Source organism: Podarcis pityusensis, assembly GCF_964106645.2.
Source record: "Podarcis pityusensis genome assembly, chromosome: 8".
NCBI classification, from domain to species: domain Eukaryota; kingdom Metazoa; phylum Chordata; class Lepidosauria; order Squamata; family Lacertidae; genus Podarcis; species Podarcis pityusensis.
Window position 1 is genome coordinate 84,561,544 of NC_138033.1, and position 25,569 is coordinate 84,587,112.

At 47.0% G+C, this 25,569-nt stretch overlaps 2 protein-coding genes across 2 annotated transcripts in view; both read left to right on the forward strand.

The window, feature by feature from the left end:
- The window catches only part of CDS2 (CDP-diacylglycerol synthase 2), a 49,692-nt gene extending 37,728 nt beyond the window's left edge, over positions 1-11,964 (forward strand). Inside the window, exons 9-13 of the mRNA XM_081017455.1 lie at positions 684-752; positions 2,635-2,787; positions 5,126-5,245; positions 5,924-6,027; positions 7,434-11,964. Coding sequence (XP_080873581.1) covers positions 684-752; positions 2,635-2,787; positions 5,126-5,245; positions 5,924-6,027; positions 7,434-7,563 — 576 coding nt within the window. The 3' untranslated portion in view covers positions 7,564-11,964. The remainder of the gene's footprint in view (positions 1-683; positions 753-2,634; positions 2,788-5,125; positions 5,246-5,923; positions 6,028-7,433) is intronic.
- Positions 11,965-14,663: 2,699 nt separating this feature from the next.
- ARHGAP25 (Rho GTPase activating protein 25) overlaps positions 14,664-25,569 on the forward strand; it is a 31,967-nt gene continuing 21,061 nt past the window's right edge. The window contains exon 1 of the mRNA XM_081017388.1: positions 14,664-15,165. Within this exon, the coding sequence (XP_080873514.1) occupies positions 15,105-15,165 (61 nt within the window). The 5' untranslated portion in view covers positions 14,664-15,104. The remainder of the gene's footprint in view (positions 15,166-25,569) is intronic.

Sequence of the window (25,569 nt, forward strand, 5' to 3'; positions counted from 1 at the left end):
CATTTTACCTCCACCAACTTCTTCTAAAATGCTCCACACAAGCGTACATGTGAACAAAAACGTAAAAAAAGACATGTGGCCATAGCTCAAAAACTTGACCTGATTGAGCAAAACCAATGTGATTTCTGGATTCAGCGCATCAGATTCATCCTAAATCAGCTGAAAAAACGCAGACAACAAATTTGTTGTTGACCAGTGTAATTTATTATTTATACCCCACCCACCTGGCTGGGCGGCTTCCAACAAAATATTAAAATACAGTAATGCATCAAACATTAAAAGCTTCCCTAAACAGGACTGCCTTCAGATGTCTTCTAAAAGTCTGGTAGTTGTTGTTCTCTTTGACATCTGATGGGAGGGCCTTCCACAGGGCGGGTGCCACTACCGAGAAGGCCCTCTGCCTGGTTCCCTGTAACTTGGCTTCTTGCAGTGAGGGAACTGCCAGAAGGCCCTCGGCGCTGGACCTCAGTGTCCGGGCTGAACGATGGGGGTGGAGATGCTCCTTCAGATATACAGAACCGAGGCCGTTTAGGGCTTTCAAGGTCAGCACCAACACTTTGAATTGTGCTCGGAAACAAAACTTAGTTTTGGGACTTCTGTCCCATCCGATGTGTTCATGGAGACTCTGGTGGCTTCTGCAGCTCCTACCTTTTAACGTTCCTTACCTGTTCCTGTATCTGCAGCTCTCCCCAAAGAAGACCTGGGAAGGCTTTATTGGAGGGTTTTTTGCCACCGTGGTGTTCGGCCTGCTAGTAAGTTGCTTCTTTCCCTATTAAGTTAAGAACAAAAGTCGTGTTGGGCCTCGGAGCAAGAGGCAGTGTTACCCCTAAAGCAGCCTGATGGAGATGGATGGTGGAAGTCTGAGGCCTGTTGAGGGCAATGGGCCTGCCCTACAGAGCACCGTCATCCCACCAGGAAGTTCTCTGAATGGTAGCCTGCTTTTGCGAATTTACAGTCATCACCTGAGGCCCTTCTCCGTGTGCTCCCGGAGGGTGGCAACACGAGAACGGGCCTTTATAGTGGTGGCTCCCCATTTCTGGAATGCTCTCCCCATGGGGGGGGCGCTACTGGCGCCAGGCAAAAACTTTCCTCTTCGACCTGGCCTTTGCCTTTTAACTATCTATTGCCTTTTTCCCTGGGTGGGATGTTTTAATGTAGGTGGTGCTTGTTTTGCTTCAGATATTGTTAAGTCACTTGGAGTTGCTGTGGCAAAAAAAAAAAGAGCGACAATTTTAATAATAACAATTCACTTCAGGAATCCAGAACTGAAACATCAAGTAGCTATCCAACAGAACAATATTTGGGCTCAGAGCCTGAAAGAAATGTAGGCAAAGCATGAGAATAATTCACACGTTTCTGTCATGTCTGGTTCCCAAGGCTCCTAGCCAGGGGTCAGCAAACTTTTTCAGCAGGGGGCCGGTCCACAGTCCCTCATACCTTGTGGGGGGCCGGACTATATTTTGAAGGGAAAAAAAGATGAACGAATTCCTATGCCCCACAAATAACCCAGAGATGCATTTTAAATAAAAGGACACATTCTACTCATGTAAAAACACACAGATTCCTGGACCGTCTGCAGGCCGGATTTAGAAAGTGACTGGGCTGGATCCGGCCCCCGGGCCTTAGTTTGCCTACCCATGCTCCTAGCCATCCAGGTGGTCCACTTAAAATAAATATCTGAAGGGCTGCCACATGGAAGACTGAGCAAGCTTGTTTTCTGCTGCTCCAGAGTATAGGTCCTGAACGAGTGGATTCAAATGAGAAGAAAGGAGATTTCAAATAACCTTTAAGAATACAGTGGTACCTCGGGTTACAGACGCTTCAGGTTACAGACCCTTCAGGTTACAGACTCCGCTAACCCAGAAATAGTACCTCGGGTTAAGAACTTTGTTTCAGGATGAGAACAGAAATCGTGCAGTGGCAGCGGGAGGCCCCATTAGCTAAAATGGTACCTCAGGTTAAGAACAGTTTCAGGTTAAGAATGGACCTCCAGAACGAATTAGGTACTTAACCCGAGGTACCACTGTATTCTGCTTGGAAGAGTGATTTGACAGTGGAACAGACTTCATTGGTTGCTGGTGGACTCTCCTTCACTGGAAGTTTTCAGAGGTCGGATGGCCATGTTTAGTGAAACTGGGAACCGACTTGTCTGTTCTGACTGTTGGACCCATCTTCTTCAGGAAATGCAATGGCGCCCAGCACGCTTTCACTGCCCGGTGCTGAGTCAGTCCGCTTCTCCCGGCTACAGCAGAGTTTCTTCGGCATCAGTGTGCCTGTGTGTAAGGATTTAGCATCACGGCAGTAAAACTCTTACACATCTTCTGTTCTACGAAGCTTTAATGTACAGCAGCAAAACAGTAAGTCAGCCAGGAGAGAGCGATGACACGTTGCCTCTCCTTTGCAGCCAAAACAGAAAGTAAAAGTAAGTTCACCTTCGTACGTGGTGTCATTTCCCTTGAGCTATTAACCCTGTAAGCTCTGGGACACCTCACAGGCCACCGGTCAGGGATTCTCTAGTTCTCATTCCTGCTTGCAGGGGCTTGGACTAGATGGCCCTTCCAACTCTGCTGTGATTCATATCAGAGTTCCTTGGCAGTGATTCACCTTTTGCCTCTTCCGTTTCCCCCAACCCAGCTGTCGTATGTGATGTCTGGATACAGATGCTTTGTGTGCCCCGTGGAGTTTAACAACGACACCAACAGCTTCACCGTGGACTGTGATCCCCCTGAACTCTTCCAGCTGCAAGAATACAACATCCCCTTGGTGCTTCAGTCTGTCGTCGGCTGGGTAGGTATCCAGGTCGGAGCGTTCAGGTTTGGAAAACTTCTGAGAACATAAGGAGAGCTTGCTGGATCAGGCCAAAGGCCCAGCCTGTCCAGCGTCTTGTTCTCATGGTGGCCAACCAGATACCTATAAGCCAGGACCCCTGAGCACAAGGGCACTCCCCCCTCCTGCGTTTTCCACAACTGGTATTCAGAAACTTTGCTGGTTCCAGCAGCCTAGCCTAGTAGTCATTGATAGCCCTCTTGTCCATGAATCTTTTATGAATCTCTTTTAAAGCCATCTAGGTTAGTAGCCATCACTTCCACTTGTGGGAGAGAGTTCCATAGTTGATATCTATGTGCTGGTGCATGATTTCTTTTATTATCATTAGTTCATTTATATCCCACCTTTTTCTCCAGGGAGCTCAAGGTGGTTCTCCCTCTCCTCACAACAACCCTCTTGTGGGAATGTTCAGGGATGCAGGAGAGGATATATTGTTTGATTATATCCTTTTCCAACTTGTGTTAACAAGTTCCACAATTTAGCAGAGTAACAGTCCGCTTTTTTAAACTTGGAGCGGATGCGTTTGCTCAGGCTCGCTAAAGCCTCTATAATAACTGTTCTGGTATTTCCCCCTTATTCCCTCATAAAAGATAAGACACGACACAGTCTTCTATAAAAGTATAGATAGAGTTTACTCACATTCTGTTCACAATCGGACCCCAGAAGGCAGACTTAGCTTAGAAAAGTAACATACAGCTGGAAACTATCTCATAAGGAGACAGTCCCTTTGGCTAAGCAGATGTTGCTTCTTCGATGCATGTAGTCAAAAAGAGAGAGAGATGGCTCCCCTGCCTTGTGCTTTTGTTGATACCTGCACAGGTGAGGCCACGCCCACCTCTAGTCACATGCAGAGGAAGTCTGTCCCAGCCCAGAAGGAAACAGGAAGTTTGCCTGCTGGCTGGACAAATATTCCTCCCCATGTGTAAACATGTTCACTCTAGGAATGTTGTACTTGACTGCTCTTGAGTTTCACATCCCACACCTCTGAGGTAGGATAGGCTGAGAGGCAATGACGGACCCCTGAGCTTTATGGCCAAGTGAGGAATTGAACCCTGGTCTACAAGGCCCTAGTTCAACAACCTAACCATTGTGCCGCACTGTTTTACTAAAGCGGGTGTGTGCGATGATTGACGGCTACCAGCTTATACGTTCAGCAGAATCAAGCACAGCTTTCCCCTGACTGTACCAGGGCAAGTGAGGGACGGTCTGAATCTACCCTACAAAAGCGAGCTCCTTCGTTGAGAAAATGAGGACGTATGAGAGAAATGTTCTGCCTCTGCGTTTTGCTACATGTGGACATTTTGGGAAGGGGATGTGTGCAGGGGGGGAAGGATTTGTGGGGAGCACATATATATATATAGTGCTTCCTCCCCCTACATAATTGCGGTCCAAAAATGGTGCAGTCCAGAAAAAAAGAACAATTCTGCTGAACTTGTGGACACCCAAGAAAGCTGAATGTTGGATGATTCAGGACAGATGAAGGAAAATGTTTCTGCACGCATTGTTAAACTAGGGAACTCCCTTCCGCAGGAGACACTGACGCCAGCGAACTTGGGTAGCTTTCAAAGAGGACTGGGCAAATTCATTTAGGAGAGCGCTCTGCTCATGCTTCTGAATTCCTGTTGCTGGATATCGCAGGAGGGAAAGAGTGTTGTTGTGCTTGAATCCTGCATGCAGGGTAACTGGCTGATGAGAACAGGATGCTGGACTAGATAGGTTATCCTTACGTTCTTACACTGGTTTGACATCATCTGATAGGAAGTGGCTACAGAGGGTGGTGAATACAGCATAAGATATTATGGGCTGTCCCGTGAATCCGCTGGATGAAATAGCGGAAGAACGTTGCCTCAGGAGAGTGAGGAAAATTCTCAGAGATGATTCACACCCTGGCCGGCACTTTCTTGATCTCCTGCCCTCAGGCAGAAGATATAGAAGCATGATTAGTCGCACCAACAGGGTAAAGAACAGCTTCTATCCATGGGCTGTTAGGCTGCTGAATGAAAAGATAACAACAGGGCAACTGACTTTTGGGTTTGGTGGGTGTGCGTCAGTAAACAAGGGGAAATTAAGGCTAAGAGAGCTGAGTGGGGTTGCTCGTGTAATCTCACTGTATAAAAGTTGTACAAGTGACAATAAAGTATTTCCATTTCAATTTAAAGTCAGTCGTAAGACTGCGAGTATAATAGGCAGGATTTGCAGAGCTGTTTTCCAGCTCACCTACCCGCCAGTGTGAGGTTCTGGCATGGCAGAGCTTCTTCAACTGACAATGACCCCCCCCACCCCCTTCTCCTTTATCCAGAAAACAGTTCGGATGTACCCCTTCCAGATCCACAGCATTGCACTCTCGACTTTCGCCTCCCTCATCGGTCCCTTCGGAGGGTTTTTTGCCAGCGGATTTAAAAGAGCTTTCAAGATCAAGGTATGGCACAGCTGGAAAGGGAGGCAGCCTTGAAAGAGCCCAGTCAGGATGGCAGGTCTATCGAACCCACTTCAGTTCTAATAAAACGTTCCCTGGAATATATTTGTTATCACTATATTTCTCTGTATCCTGCCTTTTCCCCAGACTCAAGGCAGCTTGCACAGATTAAAACAACACAGATAAAGTACAAAAAAGCTAAAAAACATGTAAAATATTATTTTTAAAGTAATTAAAACTCTAATGGAATAGTTATCTAGATATTATATTATGCCCCACTTTTATTATCTACACATCAAAATGTCTTGCAGTGATAAAATGTACAGTTTACAAAACTTAAAACTGTTTTTACTGTATATGTAAATTTACAGGGGTTTTTTCTATAAAACAATTAAATGTTTATATAAAATATAGGAGCTCGATTTCAAAAACAGAAATCCTTCTCCTGAAAGTCTGGGTTAGTAAACAAGAAGTGAAACAATTTAGATTCCATAACTTCCAGTGGGGTGTGAACAGACTCAGGACTCTTTGTTTGGTAGGGGCTGATGGGGTTGGAAATTAGTGATGATCTTTTCCTCCTCCCTGTTTCCTGGTGTCAAGAGGGCAGGTGGGTTTGGATCAGGAATCCCCTCCACCTGCCAGGGCATACACACTCTCTACTTTTCTCCCTCAATTGCGCAGGACTTTGCCAACACCATCCCAGGGCACGGAGGCATCATGGATCGGTTCGACTGCCAGTACTTGATGGCCACCTTTGTGAACGTATACATTGCAAGCTTTATCAGGTGAGATGATGGTTTGGTTTGGTTTGGTTTGGTTTGGTTTGGTTTGGTTTGGTTTGGTTTGTTTGCGGGTCGCACCATCAATCCTTGGGTTCTCTTTTTCTCAAAGTACAGTGGTACCTCGGGTTAAGTACTTATTTTGTTCTGGAGGTCCGTTCTTAACCTGAAACTGTTCTTAACCTGAAGCACCGCTTTAGCTAATGGGACCTCCCGCTGCCACGCGATTTCTGTTCTCATCCTGAAGCAAAGTTCTTAACCCGAGGTACTATTTCTGGGTCAGCAGAGTCTGTAACCTGAAGCGTATGTAACCTGAAGCGTATGTAACCCGAGGTACCACTGTATATGTTTATTGGCTTTTGAAAATGCAGCTGTAAAAAGGCAAAGAGATGTACAGCTCATTAAAAGGAGAACAAAGAACCACAACTGTGACTGAACGTAGTAGAGAGGTTTTTTTACAACATCATCGATATTAAGAAATAAACATGGAGTGATGGGTCAGAGTGAAATCAGAACAGAAGCCATTAGTAAGAGAATTAATTGGTTGGGGAAGGCAGCAGTCAGAAACAGGTCTAGGCTAGGCAAAAGAAATATCCATCAGGAGGAAGGCAAATACCCCTCCAGAGCTATACGTGAGTCATTGGAGGTTTGTATAACACACTATTATTGCTTATAAAAGTTACAAATGACTTATCTTGAATGGGTCTGGTTCAGCCAAACCTCAGTTGACTCTGGGACGGTGAATCAAATATTCTGACGGTGCAATTTTCCCACACCATCTCTCATAATCCTTGTGTTCTCAGTTCAGAGGATAGGAGGGTGGAGAGAATGTGAGGCTGGGATCAAAGGGATTCCTCGCTCAGTGGAGAGTCTGACGGTGGAATTGAAAGGAAGACTCACCTTAGCCATTAATCCCAGTAGCAACATAAAACAAGGCATGGGTCTACAGCAGGGTTTTCCAATCCTGGGTATCCAGCTGCTTTTGGACTACAACTCCCATCATCCCTAGCCAGCAGTACCAGTGTCAGGGATGGTGGGAACTGTAGTCCAGCTGGCGACCCAAGTTTGGAAAACCCTGGTCTGTGGGAAGCCTCGCCTTCCAAACGTTCCCAGCCTGGTGAGGTGACAAGATTGCCTTATTCTTCTTCACTAGAGAGCCAGTGTGGTGTAGTGGTTAAGAGCAGTAGTCTCGTAATCTGGTGAACCGGGTTCGCTTCCCTGCTCCTCCACATGCAGCTGCTGAGTGACCTTGGGCTAGTCACACTTCTCTGAAGTCTCTCAGCCCCACTCACCTCGCAGAGTGTTTGTTGTGGGGGAGGAAGGGAAAGGAGAATGTTAGCCGCTTTGAGACTCCTTCGGGTAGTGATAAAGCGGGATATCAAATCCAAACTCTTCTCTTCTTCTCACTCCAGGGGTCCTAATCCGAGCAAGCTGATCCAGCAGCTGCTAACTCTGCGACCAGATCAGCAGCTGAACATCTTCAACACGCTAAAGGCCCACCTGGTGGACAAGGGCATGCTGGCTGGCTCTGAGGATGCGTAGGCACCTGTGACGTCAGGATGGGACTGAGCATGGGCAAGCCCCTCACCCCCCAGAGGAAACCCTCTCCCAGCTTGCCTGATTTAGGACAATAACCAAGCCTCATGTCTCTCACTTCCTTTTCCATATAAAAGGTTTGCATTTGTGCATTTTTAAAAAGAAATGTATCTATATCTCTGTGGCGGTGGTTTGGAGCAAACAGAGGGGAGCTTTGAGCTGGGAAGGAACTGTGGCCCGGAAGGAGGCGCTCGGCTGATGGTTTTGGAAGGTGGTTTTACCCCTCGGATCTGCCCGGTGGTTTTTCTTATTCCCAGATGTGTATAGAAAGTCGTGCAAGGCTCGTTCTACTCTCAGAGCAGCGGTGCTTTTGTAGCGGGGAGAGGGAAGAGACAGGGAAGAGTGCCAAATAGTTTGGGTTAAAAAAAGAAAGAAGGCAGGGGTGTTGAATCAAAATTACCTGGATTATGCACTCCTGTTCCACCATTCTGGCTTCCATATCCGTGAGATGGATCCGGTGCTGCGTATTGCATTTGGCAAACGCCCAGGTTCCTAAGTCCAGTGAAGTGAGCAGCTTTCCCCAATCTGCGCCCCCGTTCACCACACAAACATCCAACAATTTGGTGGTGCAGAGAGCCATCCTTAGTGCCATGTGTATAATGTTGAGTGGGTTTTCACAGAGGTGGGTTGGAGATCTTGCCCACCCCCAGGCCAGCCAAGAAAATTGGGATCCAGGGGCCCTTTCCTCACGGAAGCAGCTTGAGAGCCAGGAAGACTCAAGGACAGCGATGCCAAATGTCCTAAGTGGCGCTTCTGCAAGCGTGTGGGGGCAAGGCGCTGCCCTGGAAACAGCTGCCCTTGTCTCGTTTCCATGCAGGGGAAATCCCTGCCAGCAGGAGAAGGCGCTTCCTCTTCTAACCTCTTCTAAATGGATGCATGTTGCTCCCTGTCCTTGTGGCGTCGCCATATTTCTTGCATTGCTGGCGGAAAAGGATGCAAAGTTCACCTGCTGCTGAGCTGTTCTTGATAAGCAGGGAATATCGGGGCATTTATCTTTATGTTCCTGAAGCAGAGCGAACCATTTGCAACAAAAAAAATTGGAAGACCATGAAGGCAAATGCATTTTTATTTTATTTTTTTTAGGTTTTATTTCACAAATCCCACTGAACATTTTTTTGGATATTTTTTGCTGCTTCTTTTTTTAAGCCTTCCTTAATTTTGGAGGAGAAGTACCTGAATAGATGGATATTGAGGCAGGACACCTGGCCTCCTGGGAACTTCAAGGGGTCGTAAAGGAGCAGAGGCTCGCCATTGCATTGTCTAGCTCATGCAGCTGTTTTAGTCCCTGCTGTTGTGAGGCTCCTGTTTGTCTTCTGCCCCCTCAAACGCTCCCACTGGAGTCCTCGTTCCCAAGGCACTGGTCCCACTCTCAGTTGCAGAAAGGGACTGTCATGACTGAAAGCTCATGCATAAAAAAGGCATTATCAGGACTCAGAAAGTGAGAGGGTGAGGATAAAGATTCTGTTCGTTTTCCATTTGAAGGTGTGTGTTGGAGTTTATTTGGGGGTTTATTTGTTTTGGGTTTTGTTGGAAGGAGGAAATTTCAACCACGTTGAGCCCCCATCACAGCCTGAAGTGGTCCAGCCTTGATTCAGATTTACGCATGCTTTGAGAACTGGGCCTGAGTCACGGAGCATCTGCTAGCTTAGGTGTAATACCACGCAAGTGTCTCTTGACGTGGTTCCAGTTCAGGGTCAGCCTTGACCGTCTGTGCTGTCACTTCCTCTGCGAAAGAAGAGAGGGCGTGAGGAGCACTTTGCTGATTAGCTTTTTCTTCTTTTTTTAAGGTGTATTTTTGAGAGCTGCTCACTTAATACTGTTTTGCTGCCTCTTCTTGTATATTCCCTCATCCCATCTGCCCCAAACGCTCTCGGGTTCGGAGTCCAGGCATCTGAAACCACAGGGTGGGAGAAGCTTATTGAGTTGAGGGGGGTTGCAGGGAAATATTTTTGCCCCATTCTTCCTTTTCCTCTGCTGTCAATATGCCACCCCCTCCCCAAAGGAAACAGTCTTTATTCCTGATCTAACGATGGCTTTTTAACAACAGCTGACCCCAAAATTGGACATGCCTGCCATTTTGATGGGAAGTTTTGGGTTTTGAGACCTAAAAAAGGGCAAGTGTGTGTGTGTGTTTGTTTGAACTTACTCAGTGTTTTGACCTTGGGCGAAGCAGGACAGAAGCAGAATGGGTATGTGGGACAACGGGTGGCCATGCAACAGTAATTAATTAATAAACAAAATTGGGGGAGGGGGTTCAAGGGGTGTGTGTCTCTGTTTCATTGAAATGTCATTGACATTTCCTGATTCCAGCTAAATTCAGCTATTTGACTGGTAGCCACAATCCCTTACATCCTGCCTCCGAAAGGGAACTAGAATTGAACAGTGTATCCTAGACCTATATATACCTGCCACAGCCAACAACACTTCTAATATATAAGGCTCGTTGTGTGCACTCTGTCTGGATAGGTGCGCGCTGTTCCGGGATTGCTTCTCATGCCAGCGCATTTCAGGTATTGGGTGGGTTCAGTGTCCCAGCGCATGAGTGACTGCTGGACATCCCTGCAGTCTACAGATCCTTGCAAGAGGCAGTCTTGGGTATAAGTCAAAGAAATTGCTGGCATTTCTGTTGCAAAGGCACCACAGGAGCATCCCTGAGAACTGGCACTCATTTAAAGTTACCCAGAACAGGAAGAATTCACATCCCGGTTTTAGTCATTAGATGACAACATTATGGACGGTTTTATGTTCGATATCTTTTTTGTTTTGTTTTTAATGGCGTATTAGTTTTCTCTTTCGGGGAGTTCAAAGAGGGCTGTGACCCATCCATATTAGAAAAGGGCTGCTCAGGGATCCAGAGCATTAACCCAGAAACAGCTGGTTCCTCCAAGGGGCTGAGGTATAAGTGGGAGAGAGTCTCTCCTGCCCAAAGGGAAGCCTGTGGGTCTCACTCCAGTTGCACACAGGTAGCAAAAGTCTGGCACATGGTAAGGGGAGCAGCAGGTCACAAAAGGCAGTTTGGCATGCAGTGGAGTTGCTTAAGGGGTCATTAGCGGTGTGGGTGTATTTGCTGGTGAAAAAACCCTGAGTTGGCCTGGAGTTGAGCAGGATTAAATTGGGGCGCCGTAGCTATTACTTAGAGGAGTGTGTACTCCATATTCTAGGCCTAGTCAGGCCAAAGTGTGTCCTTCTCCCTGGTTGGCTGGCCTTATTGCCTGGCACACGGCATGCGCGCACCAGCAACCCAGGTGGAGCTGGAGGTGTGTTGCGTGTCACGCCTGAGCCAGGTGACCTTGGCCCACCTCCCCACAATCCCAGTGGTAGCTGGGCCCTGCACACCTCTCATGGGATGGGGAAGGTGGATCCAGAGGGGTTGTGTGAGGAGGCTGGATTTCACAGGGGTTGGAGCTGGGCCAAAGTCCGGATTCTGCACTCTTTGGGGCTGAACTCAGTCAGGAGAGAGACACCAACACAAAGCAGTGTCTCTGGAGCAGAAGCCGGGCACTCACTTGCGAGGCAGTTGTGATGCTTTGAGTGGGGATCTGGAAGGCTGGCTGAGTGGAGTTGGGGACAGAAGAACTGGAGAACACTGGTCAACTCCCTCTCCCCCCAATTAAAAGACCCTTTGCTTAACTGGTACTGGTTGCTTAGCAGAAGTATGAGATTTGACGTTTCAGGAGCTCGAAGGCTGACGTCCTCATAACTCCCCTTTGTTATATCAAAGAGGGGGTCCCAGGGCATATCTTTTGGGGTGCTCTGCCACTTGTATCTGAGGGGGACTCCTTGCCCCGCTTGCTAGCAAGGGCTCCCAGAAGGAATACTTAACTGCCTCTAGACAACAGATTTCCCAAGCATCAAAGCAGACTCTTCGCCATCCCTTTCCAAGCTGTCTCAGTCCCTCCCTCCCCAATTCTTTCTGCTAACAGCTCTGTATGTTTGGAGGGGTAGCTTAGGTTGACAGAAAAGTCCCACATTCACAATATCTAAAGCTGGCAATACAACCATTGTGCTCATCGGCATGTCTGTGTCAACGAGAACTTGTGAACCCCTTTGATGCCCCAGTGACATCTTTCTGCACTCACAGACTCTCCCCTCCTGTTTTTCTTCTTCTGATGCGGATGTGCTTATCCCTTCCACAAATCCTCTGCTTTATTTCTCTGTGCTTTTGTCTTTTACAGGGGGAATGTTGGTGGTTGGTTTCTTTTGGGTTTTGTTTTCTTGCAGACACTTGTAGGCTTGCCTCTGTTACTTTTTGGTTCATTTGACTGTCAGAATGTGAAATATTATATAAAGGTATTTTATCCTATTTATATACGGTAATATTGTTAAATAAAAATGTATCTAAACTGTGTGCGTGTGCGTGCAGTTATTTACACCACGCAGAAGGGTTCATTTTATTCTGTTCTGTTTTTTGTTTTTTAAATTTTTTATTTGCATTTTCAAAAACAGGAACAGAGAGCATATTTAACCCCCTCCCCTTCCCTCCCCCATCCCACTTACAACTTTGTACCAAAAACTACTACTACTACTACTACTACTACTAATAAAATTTTATTTATATCCCGCCCTCCCCAGCCGAAGCCGGGCTCAGAGCGGCTAGCAACAGTAGAAATAACACAGTTTACGTAAAATCACAATCAATTAATTGAAATGCATTCTAAAATCAGTTCATTCTAAAATCAATTCATATATACTATATGATTGCCTGTCACTATACATATACTATATGACTGACTGTCACTATATTAAATGCCTGTTAAGATGTGATTGTACTCTACAACAGCAGGTGGTTGTGCTGGTTGGGGGCGCTGTTGGGGAGTCCAAAATGTCTGGGGAGGCTGACCTCATGGAACACTGTCTTTGAGAGTCCCATGGGCTGCAAGAAGATCAAACCTATCCATTCTGAAGGAAATCAGTCCTGCGTGCTCACTGGAAGGACAGATCCTGAAGCTGAGGCTCCAAGACTTTGGCCACCTCATGAGAAGAGAAGACTCCCTGGAAAAGACCCTGATGTTGGGAAAGATGGAGGGCACAAGGAGAAGGGGACGACAGAGGACAAGATGGTTGGACAGTGTTCTCGAAGCTACCAGCATGAGTTTGACCAAACTGCGGGAGGCAGTGGAAGACAGGAGTGCCGGGCGTGCTCTGGTCCAGGGGGTCACGAAGAGTCGGACAAGACTAAACAGCAACAAGTTTTTGACATTATATTTAGGGGGGGAACTAGTCCTATACACGGAAAAATATGGTATATATAAATTTTTATTGGTTTTACATAATTTTACACATTTTAACTTTAGCCATTTCTAACATTAAACTAAAAGGTTCGGACCTCTATGGGTTCCGTGTTTAAAATAAAGTATTCTGCATCTTTTACCCTTATCCAGCTATTATATATCCACAGTTACCATAGTTGATTCCACATTACAAGTGTCATTACATCCCTGCCAAATGTTTAACTGTTTACTGTGGTCTTTTAAATATATGGAAAATTTACTCCAGTCTTTTAGGAATACTTGACCTTCCTGGTTTCTGACCTTCCCCGTCAGTTTTGTCATCCCTGCATACGCCATCAGTTTAGTCTGCCATTCTTTTGTTGGTACTTCTCCATCTCTGGGCTAGAAGCATTCTCGCTGCGATTGTTCCATACATAAAAAGTCTTTTATCTTCTCTTGGTAGCTCTTCACCTATTATGCCTAGTAGAAAGGCTTCTGGTTTTTTAACAAATGTATTTTTAATCATTTTCTTCAGTTCATTAAATATCATTTCCCAGACAGCCGATGTACATGTCCACCACATATGGCAAAGTGTACCCTTGTTCCCTTTACATTTCCAACACAAGTTTGAACTAGTTTTATACATCTTTTGCAATTTCAGTTGGTGTTGGATACCAATGACACATCATTTTCATATCATTTTTCTTCAACGAACAGCACGTAGTAAACTTTATGTCCTCTTTCCGTAACTTTTCCCAAGATGAAAGTTGTATATTATAACCAAAATCTCTAGCCCAGTGTATCATCACTGCCTTAATTTCTTCATCCTTTATATACCCTTCCAAAAGCAATTTGTACATTTCTGATAATACAAATTTGTAGCATTGTTCACAGTCTGGTCTAAAGGTGACGCCACGCTCGCAGCATGTTGCCAGATGTTTCCCACAGTCATGAGCACACGCAAAACCATAATACTTTATGGCCCCCAGGGCCGGATTTAGGTTTGATGAGGTCCTAAGTTATTGAAGGTAATGGGGCCCTTTATATGTCCAGCTGTCCTTTAACAACAACAAATAGCCGTTGTTTTTTGTGTTGAATATATGCTATATAGTAATTTATGGACCTAATAGTATCTAAAGCCATTTGTGCATGCAGAATGTAGGCACCCTATATATATAAATGAGCAAACCAATGATATTTTAGGGAGCAGGCTAGCAGGCGTGGCCCATTACTTACATCATAGGAGCCTAAAGGTAAAGGACCCCTGACAGTTAAGCCCAGTTGCGGACGACTCTGGGGTTGCGGCGCTCATCTCACTTTACAGGCCAAGGGAGCCGGCGTTTGTCTGCAGACAGCTTCCGGGTCATGTGGCCAGCATGACTAAGCCGCTTCTGGCGAAACCAGAGCAGCGCATGGAAATGCTGTTTACCTTCCCGCTGGAGTGGTACCTATTTATCTACTTGCACTTTGGCGTGCTTTCGAACTGCTAGGTTGGCAGGAGCTGGGACTGAGCAATGGGAGCTCACCCCGTCGCAGGGATTTGAACCTCCAACCTTCTGATCGGCAAGCCCTAGGCTCTGTGGTTTAGACCACAGCGCCCCCCCATGTCCCCTCATAGGAGCCTACACAACACAAAACACTTGCTGTGTGTAGGTTTTATTTTACTTGTTTTTTATCTTATAATTTGGAAATGTACATTCAGGTTTTCTTTCCTTTAAATTTTTTTGGGGGGCCCCTAAGAGAGAGGGGCCCTAAGCTATAGCTTGTTTAGCTTATACCTAAATCCGGCACTGCCCACCCCCCAGCGCATGAGTGATGTACAAGCTGCAGCCCCCACTTCCTCAAATGCGCTAACACAGCAGCACCCATGCAGCTCCATGAACCAAGCCTGCAAACTGTTTCAGGGTGTGTGCATGTGCCGGTCTTACTCCACGTTTGCACGTTAGTAGGGAGCTAAATGCAGCTAGAGTTCAGGTGCTCTCCAAAGTCCTTGGGGGGATGGGGGGGTGCAGGTTGGAAATAAACTGATATTTGCATTGCACCTGGAAATTGAAGAGACTGAACTGGAAAATAAAAAAAGAGAAGTCCTTTGGGTTTCTCACAGAAGATCACAGGAAGTTGTTGGCAAACCAACGTCAACCGAGACTTTTTTTCTTCTTTCAAGTAAGCCCAGAAGGAAATTAAATATATATAAAGCACGCACACACAATCTGTGGAGGAGATTCAGACCCGCAGTTCAGACACAGTTGTGCAGAACTTCCCGCCACTGGAATTGGGATGTCTCTCAAGCTGCCACGGAATTGGGATCTCAACCTGAAGATGGACATGTCTAAAATAGGTAGGGCTGTTTTTTCTTGACTTCATTTCTAGATGGTCCTCCCTCATTTTGTCCTCTCAACGACCCGGCAAGGGAGGCCAGGCTGAGACAGAATGTCTGGCCCAAGGTCACCCAATGAGCTTCCTGGCTGAATGGGGATTCGAACCCTGATTTCTCTGGCCCTTGTCCAACACTCTTGCTGCTCTTGTTTCCTTAATCTCTTGCGTGTATCAAGGACTGCTTGGGTTTCGTGAGAACTTGGAAGTGAAGCTCCCCCCCCTTTAGCCAAAGGCAGACTTCCTCTGCTGTTTACAAACCTCTGCACAGCATTTTCCCCAGGCCGTTTTGGGCCCAGGGGCCACGTCTACAAAAAGATTTCCAGATTAGCTTGCCTCCTTATCTCAGACATGTTGCTTGTCTTTTCTACGCATCTTATGATCTGATGCAGCGTCAGCGTTTCAGCTTTTAATTCTCTTTTTATATATAAAAAGGAGGAAGTTGGATTTTTCACCCTTTTGATTCTGCAAAGGAGCAGGCGGTGATCACTTGAGGGGACGAAGTTTCTGTACTCTGAAGTTCTGTCCTTCTCTTTGAGCTTTCCCCCCCAAACTTTGCCACTCCATGCTCGACTACATCATGTCATTATTCCTCAGTTTCACCTGTCTTTCTGGCCACCTCACAGCTTCTGAACAGAGGGAGCAAATGTTTGTCCCCAGGGCCTCTGTGAATATAGGGACCCCGGGCAGAAGAATTAACCACAGCAATATTTGCACGTCTGTTGGTATCACTTGAATAAGCCCCTGAGGGAAGGGAGAAGATCTTGCAGCAGAAAGGTCCTAAAGGCCATACTTTTCTCTCCTGCTGCTCCCTGGTCTCTCTCTCACAGGGGTGGGGCTCTAGGTCCTCATAATCGGGGTGTGAAAGCAGCCGCCCCATCTCCCATCTGTCCTCAGCACCTGACACTCTCAGATCTGCTGCTTCTGTGAGTTGAAACGCAGGACCTGCTGCAACGGCCTGTAGCCATGGTGGCAGCGGGCCATATTTGGGGCTGGTCTACCTGTGTCCTGTGCTCTTTCCAAGGTGGAAGAAGGTGCCAACTCCTCGGGGCCAAGGGAGCTTTGGTCCCCCCAATAAAATATTTGAGGGGGCTGCCCACACAAGTTGATGGGCATTGCCATTAAAATGGTGTGTGTACACCATGTCATGTGATTGATTATGTGGGGTGGGGCTTTGTTGTTGTTGTTGTTGTTGTTGTTTAGTCGTTTAGTCGTGTCCGACTCTTCGTGACCCCCTGGACCAGAGCATGCCAGGCACTCCTGTCTCCCACTGCCTCCCGCAGTTTAGTCAAACTCATGCTGGTAGCTTCGAGAACACTATCCAACCATCTCGTCCTCTGTTGTCCCCTTCTCCTTGTGCCCTCCATCTTTCCCAACATCAGGGTCTTTTCCAGGGAGTCTTCTCTTCTCCTGAGATGGCCAAAGTATTGGAGCCTCAGCTTCACGATCTGTCCTTCCAGTGAGCACTCAGGGCTGATTTCCTTCAGAATGGATCGGTTTGATCTTGCAGTCCATGGGCCTCTCAAGAGTCTCCTCCAGCACCAGAGTTCAAAAGCATCAATTCTTTGGCGATCAGCCTTCTTTATGGTCCAGCTCTCACTTCCGGGGTGGGGCTTACCTGCCCCCAATATTTTATTCAAGTTGGCACCCTGAGAGTGAGTCTTACCTTTCCTACCTCCTTTGCACAAACTCTTTTTAGGGGTGGGCACCCTGTGGAGCAAAACATTCTTCTGCATTAGTGCTGCCAAACCTTTTTCTGCCATTCTGTATAAGTTTCTAAATGTGACCAAACCCTTTGTTACTTGAAGTGTGTCCCCCAAAGCACAGGAGATGTACGAGGGGTGATGCTATAGCAGCAGGGTGTGCAAAACGAGTAAGTCTGGCTCCTCCTCCTAACGCTGCAATCAATAAACCCACGTCAGCTGTGCTAAATCCAGGGGCACTTTATTCTGAGTAACGGCACCAACCATCGTGCCATTTAGCACGTTCTCTCTGCTTCTCTTGACGTGGAGAAGGTCATCACGAAATAAACCGAGAAAAGGTTTCACAAAATAACGGATGTTTCCAGCACTAAGGTTTTTTTGCTGAGCGCCTTGAAAACACGAAGCACTGCTTCTTCCTGCTTGTGTTTTGAGAGCCTGTGACAGGAAGCACCCGGAAATGCCCTGCAGCCGACATTTCGTCTCTGAGCCGTTTTTTTCAGTGTGCAGAAAATGCCATCAAGGCATGGGCATGTTACCTGCAGTTTCCTCTCAAACTGAAATATGAGGTGCACATTTTGCAGCTCTGTATGAACTTGCTCTTATATCTGTAAGTTCTCCGGCTTGTATCTGTTGCAAGCCTATTTGCATTCGTTCCTCCATTGTTTTTGCCGTCAGTTCTTTTGGAATCAGCGGTAGGCTGGGGGGCATCAAAGCAGTCCAGAAGGCAGCCCACAGGTTGAGATTTCCTGCTGCACAAAGAACCACAGTATTAGAATGGCAAAACAAACTCTGCGAATTTGTAGAAATGGCAAAATTGACAGCAATTATTAGAGGTCGTTCAAATCAGAGAATAATCAAAAAGTGGGATGGAGTGAAGGAATACATGAAAAAATATTGTTTCAGAATTGAATTGAAATATTAATAGATAATGTGTAAAACGTGCAGGGGTAAGCAAGAAAATAACAATAGAAATAACTGAATAATTATTAAATTATAACAACACAATAAGATAGAAGAAATAAAATATTGAGATCACACATGGGTGAAGGGGAGTGGGGGGCATGTGGGATCTATAATATTATTTATAATATAAATTTCTTAACTGCGATGTATTTACATATAGCAAAGGGAAGCCTAGAGTAATGATGTATATTTTAATTTAGGTAATCTATGTAATAGACTTGAGCAACTTGTTTGGAGAGATGGACTTTGAGCAGAACCAGGGTGCTATCCTTAGACCAGCTAAGCAGCTGCTAGAGCAGGGGTGGGCAAGGTTAATAATAATAATAATAATAATAATAATAATAATAATAATAATTTATTTATATCCCACCCTCCTCAGCTAAAGCCGGGCTCAGAGCGGCTAACAACAGTAAAAATAGCACAGTTTACATAAAATCACAGTCGATTAATTGAAATACATTCTAAAATCAATTCAGAATCAAATTAATGGCAACCATTGGACTAGAGTTCTGTGAGGATTACAGAAGGAGAGACGGGGTCAGACTGTGCCTTGGCCAAAGGCCTCATGGAACAGCTCCGTCTTGCAGGCCCTGCGGAAAGATGTCAAGTCCCGCAGGGCCCTAGTCTCTTGTGACAGAGCGTTCCACCAGATTGGGGCCACAGCCGAAAAAGCCCTGGCTCTGGTTGAGGCCAGTCTAACCTCCCTGTGGCCCGGGACCTCCAAGATGTTTTTGTTTGAAGACCGTAAGGTCCTCCATGGGGCGTACCAGGAGAGGCGGTCCCATAGGTACGAGGGTCCTAGGCCGTGAAGGGCTTTAAAAGTTAAAACCAGCACCTTAAATCGGACCCTGTACTCCACCGGGAGCCAGTGCAGCTGGTATAGCACTGGATGAAAGTGATCCTGTGGCAAGGACCCCGTAAGGAGTCTCGCTGCAGCATTCTGCACCCGGTGGAGTTTCTGGGTCAGTCTCAAGGGCAGCCCCACGTAGAGCGAGTTACAACAATCCAGTCTGGAGGTGACCATTGTGTGGATCACAGTGGCTAGGTCAGGGCGAGAGAGGTAAGGAGCCAACTGCTTAGCTTGGTGGAGATGGAAAAGTGCCACCTTTGTTTTAGCTGAAATCTGCGCTTCCGAAGAAATTACTTGGAATGCTGGAAGACTGAAGAGAGATAAAAGAAAGCCCATCCATAGCTCAGCTATAGAACTTGCTCCCATAGGACCAACCTAAATGGCTTTAAAAGAAGGTTAGATGAATTCATAGAGGGGAGGACTATTGATGGCTCTGCTCTGCCTCTACGGTCAGAGACTTTTGAATACCAGTTGCTCTGAAACTCACAGGAGGGGGAGAGTTGCACTTGTGCTTGAATCCTGCTTTTGGGTTTGCAACAGGCCACTGTGAAAACAAGACGCTGGATTAGATGGGCCATTGGCCTGATCGAACAGGCTTTTCTTACATTCTTAAAAACAACAACAACAGCCCTTTTCGCTGCAATATTTTCCACCCCACCCCCTTGCAGACGTTTGTGCTTCTGGGAAATAGTGTTTTCCCCAGCAGAGGAAACAGCTTCAAACCTCTGGGAGGTTTAGATCAGAAAATGGTTCTTCGCCGGAAGGTTTCTTTTCTTTAAAGGAAAAGACCCGATTATGGATCTCTGGTGTCTCGCCTCGATTGGGGCTTTGTGTGACAGATCAACGAAGCTCCCGCTTCACAAAAGCTGGGTGGCTTATCCTGTCGCCATTTGTTCTTCCTGCAGCTTTTTCAGCCAAAAGGCTGATAATGACAAAGGCAATGAACTTCAAATGCCAAGGATCAGAGGAAGGAGACAATACGTTAATTCCACCTTACTTGATAAGACAAAAAATGAGCTTACAAAAGAAACACAAATGAGTCAAAGCAGGCCAAAGGTGCCTGCGTCTCACTTTCCCTCTCCTGCCTCCGTTATCACAGTAGTTTGTGTGTGTGGTTGAGCAATAACTCAACAAGCATTTGGACTGTTTGGAAACTTCACTTGCAGCTCAGATGCCATTTCTGGACATCGGAAGCTGCCCCATATGGAATCTGATCCATGGTCCTTCCAGGCCAACTTCCCCCAACTGCATACTCTCCAAAAAGCTTGGGACTACGACTCCCTTCAGATCCATCATCCTAAAGTTGAGCTGGCTGGGGCTGATGGGAGTTGTAGTTCAAATCAACATCACCATCATTTCATCATCTATACCCCGCCCATCTGGCTGGGTTTCCCCAAGCACTTTGGGCAGCTCCCAGCACAGAAAAATATTTTTTTTTTTTTTTAAAGAAAAGAAAAGAGTCAACAACATCCCCAAGAACATCAGTGAGCTTACAGGGAACCAGGCAGAGGGCCTTCTTGGTAGTGGCGCCCTCCCTTCAGATGTGAAGGAAATAAGCAGCTATCTTATCTTTAAAAGACATCTGAAGGCAATCCCTGTTTAGGGAAGTTTTTAATATTTAATGCTGTATTGTTTTTAACACTCGATTGGGAGCCGCCCAGAGTGGCTGGTGAAACTCAGCCAGATGGCGGGGTATAAATAATAAATTATTATTATTATTATTATTATTATTATTATTATTATTATTGCCTGAAGCATCAGGCCAATGGCCCATCTAGTCCAACATCCGGTTCTCATGGTGCGCAACCAGATGCCCCAATGGGGAAACCCGCAAGCAGAATTTGAGCACAATAGCCCTCTCCCCTCCTGTGGTTTCCAGCCAGGGGCGTAGCAAGGGGTGTGTGGTAGGTGTGGTCTGCCCTGGGTGTCCCCATTGAGGGGGGTGACAAAATGGCGGGCGGCACTCACCGTGGGGCCTGCAGCGTGCCAGAGCCATGCGTCTCAGGCATCCGCAAGCTCCATGACGTCCGCCCGCTGCTTCCCCCCTCCCCCAGCTATAGGGCGGCTGAGGCCCTGACCCCCGTGGCACGCCTCATCCCTAAGGGCACCATGCCACGCCCCACACCCTGTCCTGTCCCTATGGGCACCGCGCACCCCATCCCACCCCTCCCTAAGGGCGCCGTGCACCCTGTTCCTATGGGTGCTGTGCACCCCGCCCCTATGGGTGGTTCTCCCCACCCCTGGGCGCGCCACCCCAGGTGCCCAAGAGGCTTCCTCTGCCGCTGTTTCCGGCAACTGGTATTCAGAAGCTTGGCTGCCTTGAACTGTGAAGGAAGAACATGGCCTTTTCTGGTGAGAAATGTTAGGTACTGAAGTTCTCACCCTGGGCCAGCAGGGGATACTGTAGATAGTTATGCAAATAAGGGATCGAAAGTGACGTTCAGTGATTGGATAGTTTTAGAAAATTGTTACAGTTACGTTGTACTGGAGCTCCATATAAGCAGGCTGACTGAACCCTTCAGTTCAGTTCTGTTCTGGCCTGTGAATAAACAAGAGCTGTTTGAAGAATCGCTGTGTCGTCTGATATGTTCACCCACAACTTAACAAGAAAGGAGCTTTTGAATTCTCTGCCTTGCTTGCTGGGCAAGGCCTGTTCAGCACTCGGACTTTAGAAGGCAAGGGGATTCTCTTTTTCTCATCCTTGCACCCGCCTCACCACGGGGGCAGCTCCAAGGGTTTAGGTATACAGTGGTACCTCGGGTTAAGAACTTAATTTGTTCTGGAGGTCCATTCTTAACCCGAAACTGTTCTTAACCTGAGGTACCACTTTAGCTAATGGGGTCTCCCGCTGCCGCGCGATTTCTGTTCTCATCCTGAAGTAAAGTTCTTAACCCGAGGTACTATTTCTGGGTTAGCGGAGTCTGTAACCTGAAGCGTCTGTAACCTGAAACATCTGTAACCCGAAGTACCACTGAACACACTTTCCATGTATACACAGAACCCTTGTTGGAACAGAACCCCTGTGTAAGATGCGTTTGCACTGCGTTGAATTCACATCTTCTCCTTTTACCCACAACCTGATCCACAAGCCTCCAGCAGAGGGAGCTCATTAGCTAATAATGATACTTAACCTTTACAGAGCTGGAGAGAGTTTTATGCATTACCTGGTGACAACAGCCCTGTAGAGCAGGTCAGGTCCCGTATTGGAAGTACTGAACCTGAGCAAGAGCCCACTTGACATGGGCAGTTGAGTCTGCCTAGTTTCTGGCTCACCTCTCAGCAGCTTCAGAGTCACACTCAAATCAGTTTCATTTCCACTTTGCACCTTATTGCATGGCTGCTGTGTTTCTGCTGAAGCAAATATCTGAATGGCCTAATTTAGCCCTTGACACTTTGGGGAGGAGCCTTAGCCTGACAGGGCTGTTGCTGTTGTTGACTTGGCTTCAACAGCATCTCCTGCTAAGGGATTTGGAGCAGCAAACTTGAGGAATGAAGGGCCAGATTTAGGTCTGATGAGGCTCTAAGCTACTGAAGGTAATGGGGCCCTTTATATGTCCAGCTGTCTTTTGTCCACAACAAATTGTCACTGTTTTTTGTGTTGAATATATGCTATTTGATGTTTTCATCCCCAAAAAGTTTTTGATTTGAGTTTCTTCTGAAATGAGGCTGCATCTTAATGTTGTATTTTAATCTTGTTTTTAAGTTGTATTTTAATCAATTGTTTTTATAGCTGGTGTTAGCTGCCCTGAGCCCGGTCTTGGTTGGGGAGGGCAGGGTATAAATTATTATTATTATTATTATTATTATTATTATTATTATTATTATTTAATTTATGGACCTAATAGGAATCTAAAGCCATTTTATGTGTTTTTATCTTATATTTTGGAAATGTACATCCAGGGTTTTTTCCTTTAATTTTTAGGAGGCCCCCAAAAGAATGGGGCCCTAGACTATAGCTTTGGATGGAGATCCAGGCAACACAACAGAAATATAAAAAACTGCATGGCATGGCGAAAGTGGATAGAGACAGGTCCCCACCCCACCCCATTTCCCATAGGAGGCTGCCATGGCCACCAGCCAAGATGGCTTAAAAAAGTTGTTGGCATCCGTCTGTCTCAAGAGACAATGGAGTGCACCTCCGGGGGTGACGTTAAACTGCTTTGTTAGATGCTACAACCAAGTGATGGGGCCCTCCAGACAACTGGATGGGTCTTCCCTCCACAAGCACCCATAGCTGCTAGGAAGGAGAACAATATCAAGAGAGAGTGAGGGTGAGCTGAGCTGGAAGAAGGCTGGCCGCTAGAGACACAGGGACCTGCTAGTTCTGCGCTGAATCCAAAGCTGCAACTAATGGAGAAGAAATATCTGGGGTGTGAATGCTTTGAGCCCCTCAGTCTTATGCTTAGGTTGTGTGTTGTCAGCATCAGAACCAGTGAAGGCAGTGAAAGTCCTGTGTGAGTGTCTGGAGGCGGTTGGAGAATGGATGGCGGCTAACGGATTGAGGTTGAATCCTGACAAGACAGAAGTACTGTTTTTGGGGGACAGGGGGCTGGCTAGTGTGGAGGACTCCCTGGTCCTGAAGGGGGTAACTGTGCCCCTGAAGGACCAGGTGCGCAGCCTGGGAGTCATTTTGGAGTCACAGCTGTCCATGGAGGCTCAGGTTAATTCTGTGTCCAGGGCGGCTGTCTACCAGCTCCACTTGGTATGCAGGCTAAGACCCTACCTGCCCGCAGACTGTCTCGCCAGAGTGGTGCATGCTCTAGTTATCTCCCGCTTGGACTACTGCAATGCGCTCTACGTGGGGCTACCTTTGAAGGTGACCCGGAAACTGCAATTAATCCAGAAGGCGGCAGCTAGACTGGTGACTCGGAGTGGCTGCCGGGACCACATAACACCAGTCCTGAGAGATCTGCATTGGCTCCCAGTACGTTTCCAAGCACAATTCAAAGTGTTGGTGCTGACCTTTAAAGCCCTAAATGGCCTTGGTCCAGTATATCTGAAGGAGCATCTCCACCCCCATCGTTCAGCCCGGACACTGAGATCCAGCGCCGAGGGCCTTCTGGCGGTTCCCTCATTGCGAGAAGTGATGTTACAGGGAACCAGGCAGAGGGCCTTCTCGGTAGTGGTGCCTGCCCTGTGGAACGCCCTCCCTTCAGATGTGAAGGAAATAAGCAGCTATCTTATCTTTAAAAGACATCTGAAGGCAGCCCTGTTTAGCGAAGTTTTTAATATTTAATGCTGTATTGTTTTTAACACTCAGTTGGGAGCTGCCCAGAGTGGCTGGGAAACTCAGCCAGATGGGTGGGGTATAAATAAATTATTATTATTATTATTATTATTATTATTATTAGTCTGTCTCAAGAGACAATGGAGTGCGTCTCCAGGGGTGAAACCAAACTGCTGTGTTAGCTGCACTGAAGTGACGTCCCTGGGGCACAAGCCATCCTGGTCTGCCCAGAGGACAAGATGCTCCTCTTGTCCTCACTGATGTGGCCCAAAGGAAAGCAGAGCAAGACGTTTGGCACCAACAGGAGTTGCTGGAAGGAGGTGTACAAGGCACTATCCAGTTGTCTTAGGGACTCCACTCCAGATTTGTATAGGGTTTACTCCTTGGCCTTTTCTTCTCCTGAAGATATCCTGCAAAGCAGTGGAGGTTTAGGACCAGAGTTTTCCTTTGCCTAACTGGCTTCCTTCCCAGGGGGATGAGCCCCATCTGCCCCTCACTTCCCTCCTACAGCACATGCAGAAACCACCTTTCTATGCCTAATAAGAGCCAGTGTGGTGTAGTGGTTAAGAGCGGTAGACTCATAATCTGGTGAACCAGTTTCGCTTCCCTGCTCCTCCACCTGCAGCTGCTGGGTGACCTTGGGCCAGTCACACTTCTCTGAAGTCTCTCAGCCCCACTCACCTCACAGAGTGTTTGTTGTGGGGGAGGAAGGGAAAGCAGAATGTGAGCCGCTTTGAGACTCCTTAGGGTAGTGATAAAGCTGGATATCAAATCCAAACTCCTCCTCCTCCTCCTCCTCCTCCTCCTCCTCCTCCTCCTCTTCTTCTTCTTCTTCTTCTTCTTCTTCTTCTTCTTCTTCATCATCATTATTAAACCACCTTTCTGACCATTGGACCCACTCTTAGTCTCATCCGCTCAATCTGTTGGAGCTGTCTGCACACGCAGGGGGAAATCCCAAACTCACTGAGGGTTTGAGGCCCACCGGCTACCCTCACCTGGTTTAGTGGGCCAGTGAGAGCTGTTTCCTGGGGTGTGGCCACTGTCCCACGCTGACAGCCTTTAGGAGTCACAGGTGAGAGCTGGGGGGGCAAAAGTGTGCAAACTCCCCCAGAAGGAACATTCCTCCTCTCACACCCCCAAAGATAAAACAATAAAATTATCAATGAGAAGAATGAACAATAATTTTAAACATTCAAAAGTTAAAATAACTGTAGACTAAAAACAGGTTAAAACTCCCATCAACTTTCTGAACACCTGATTAGGTTTAGAATTATGTAGTTGGAAGCAGCCATCTTTCGCCCAGTGTGGCATTCCTGGCACAGGACACAAATGTCCTCTCCTGTTTTTTCTTGGTGGCTGCCAAGGAAGGCCCCCGCCAGGTCTCCCTCATTCCTGAACAGCCGCATTTAATAAGAAAATCTGATGCCCTGGTTGGCAGCTTCTTTCGGTTGCTTGCCTGCATTTGTGAAGACGAACGCCCACGCAGGAAAAAGGAAGTCCATTTGAACAAATAGCTGCGGTGGCTTCCTTTCTCAAAGCTACGGGCTGCTGCGAGCCACACCATCCGCCAGCAGTATCTCCTTGGACTCACTCCTCTGCTCTTTGCTCCGTCGGTGCAATGGTGGA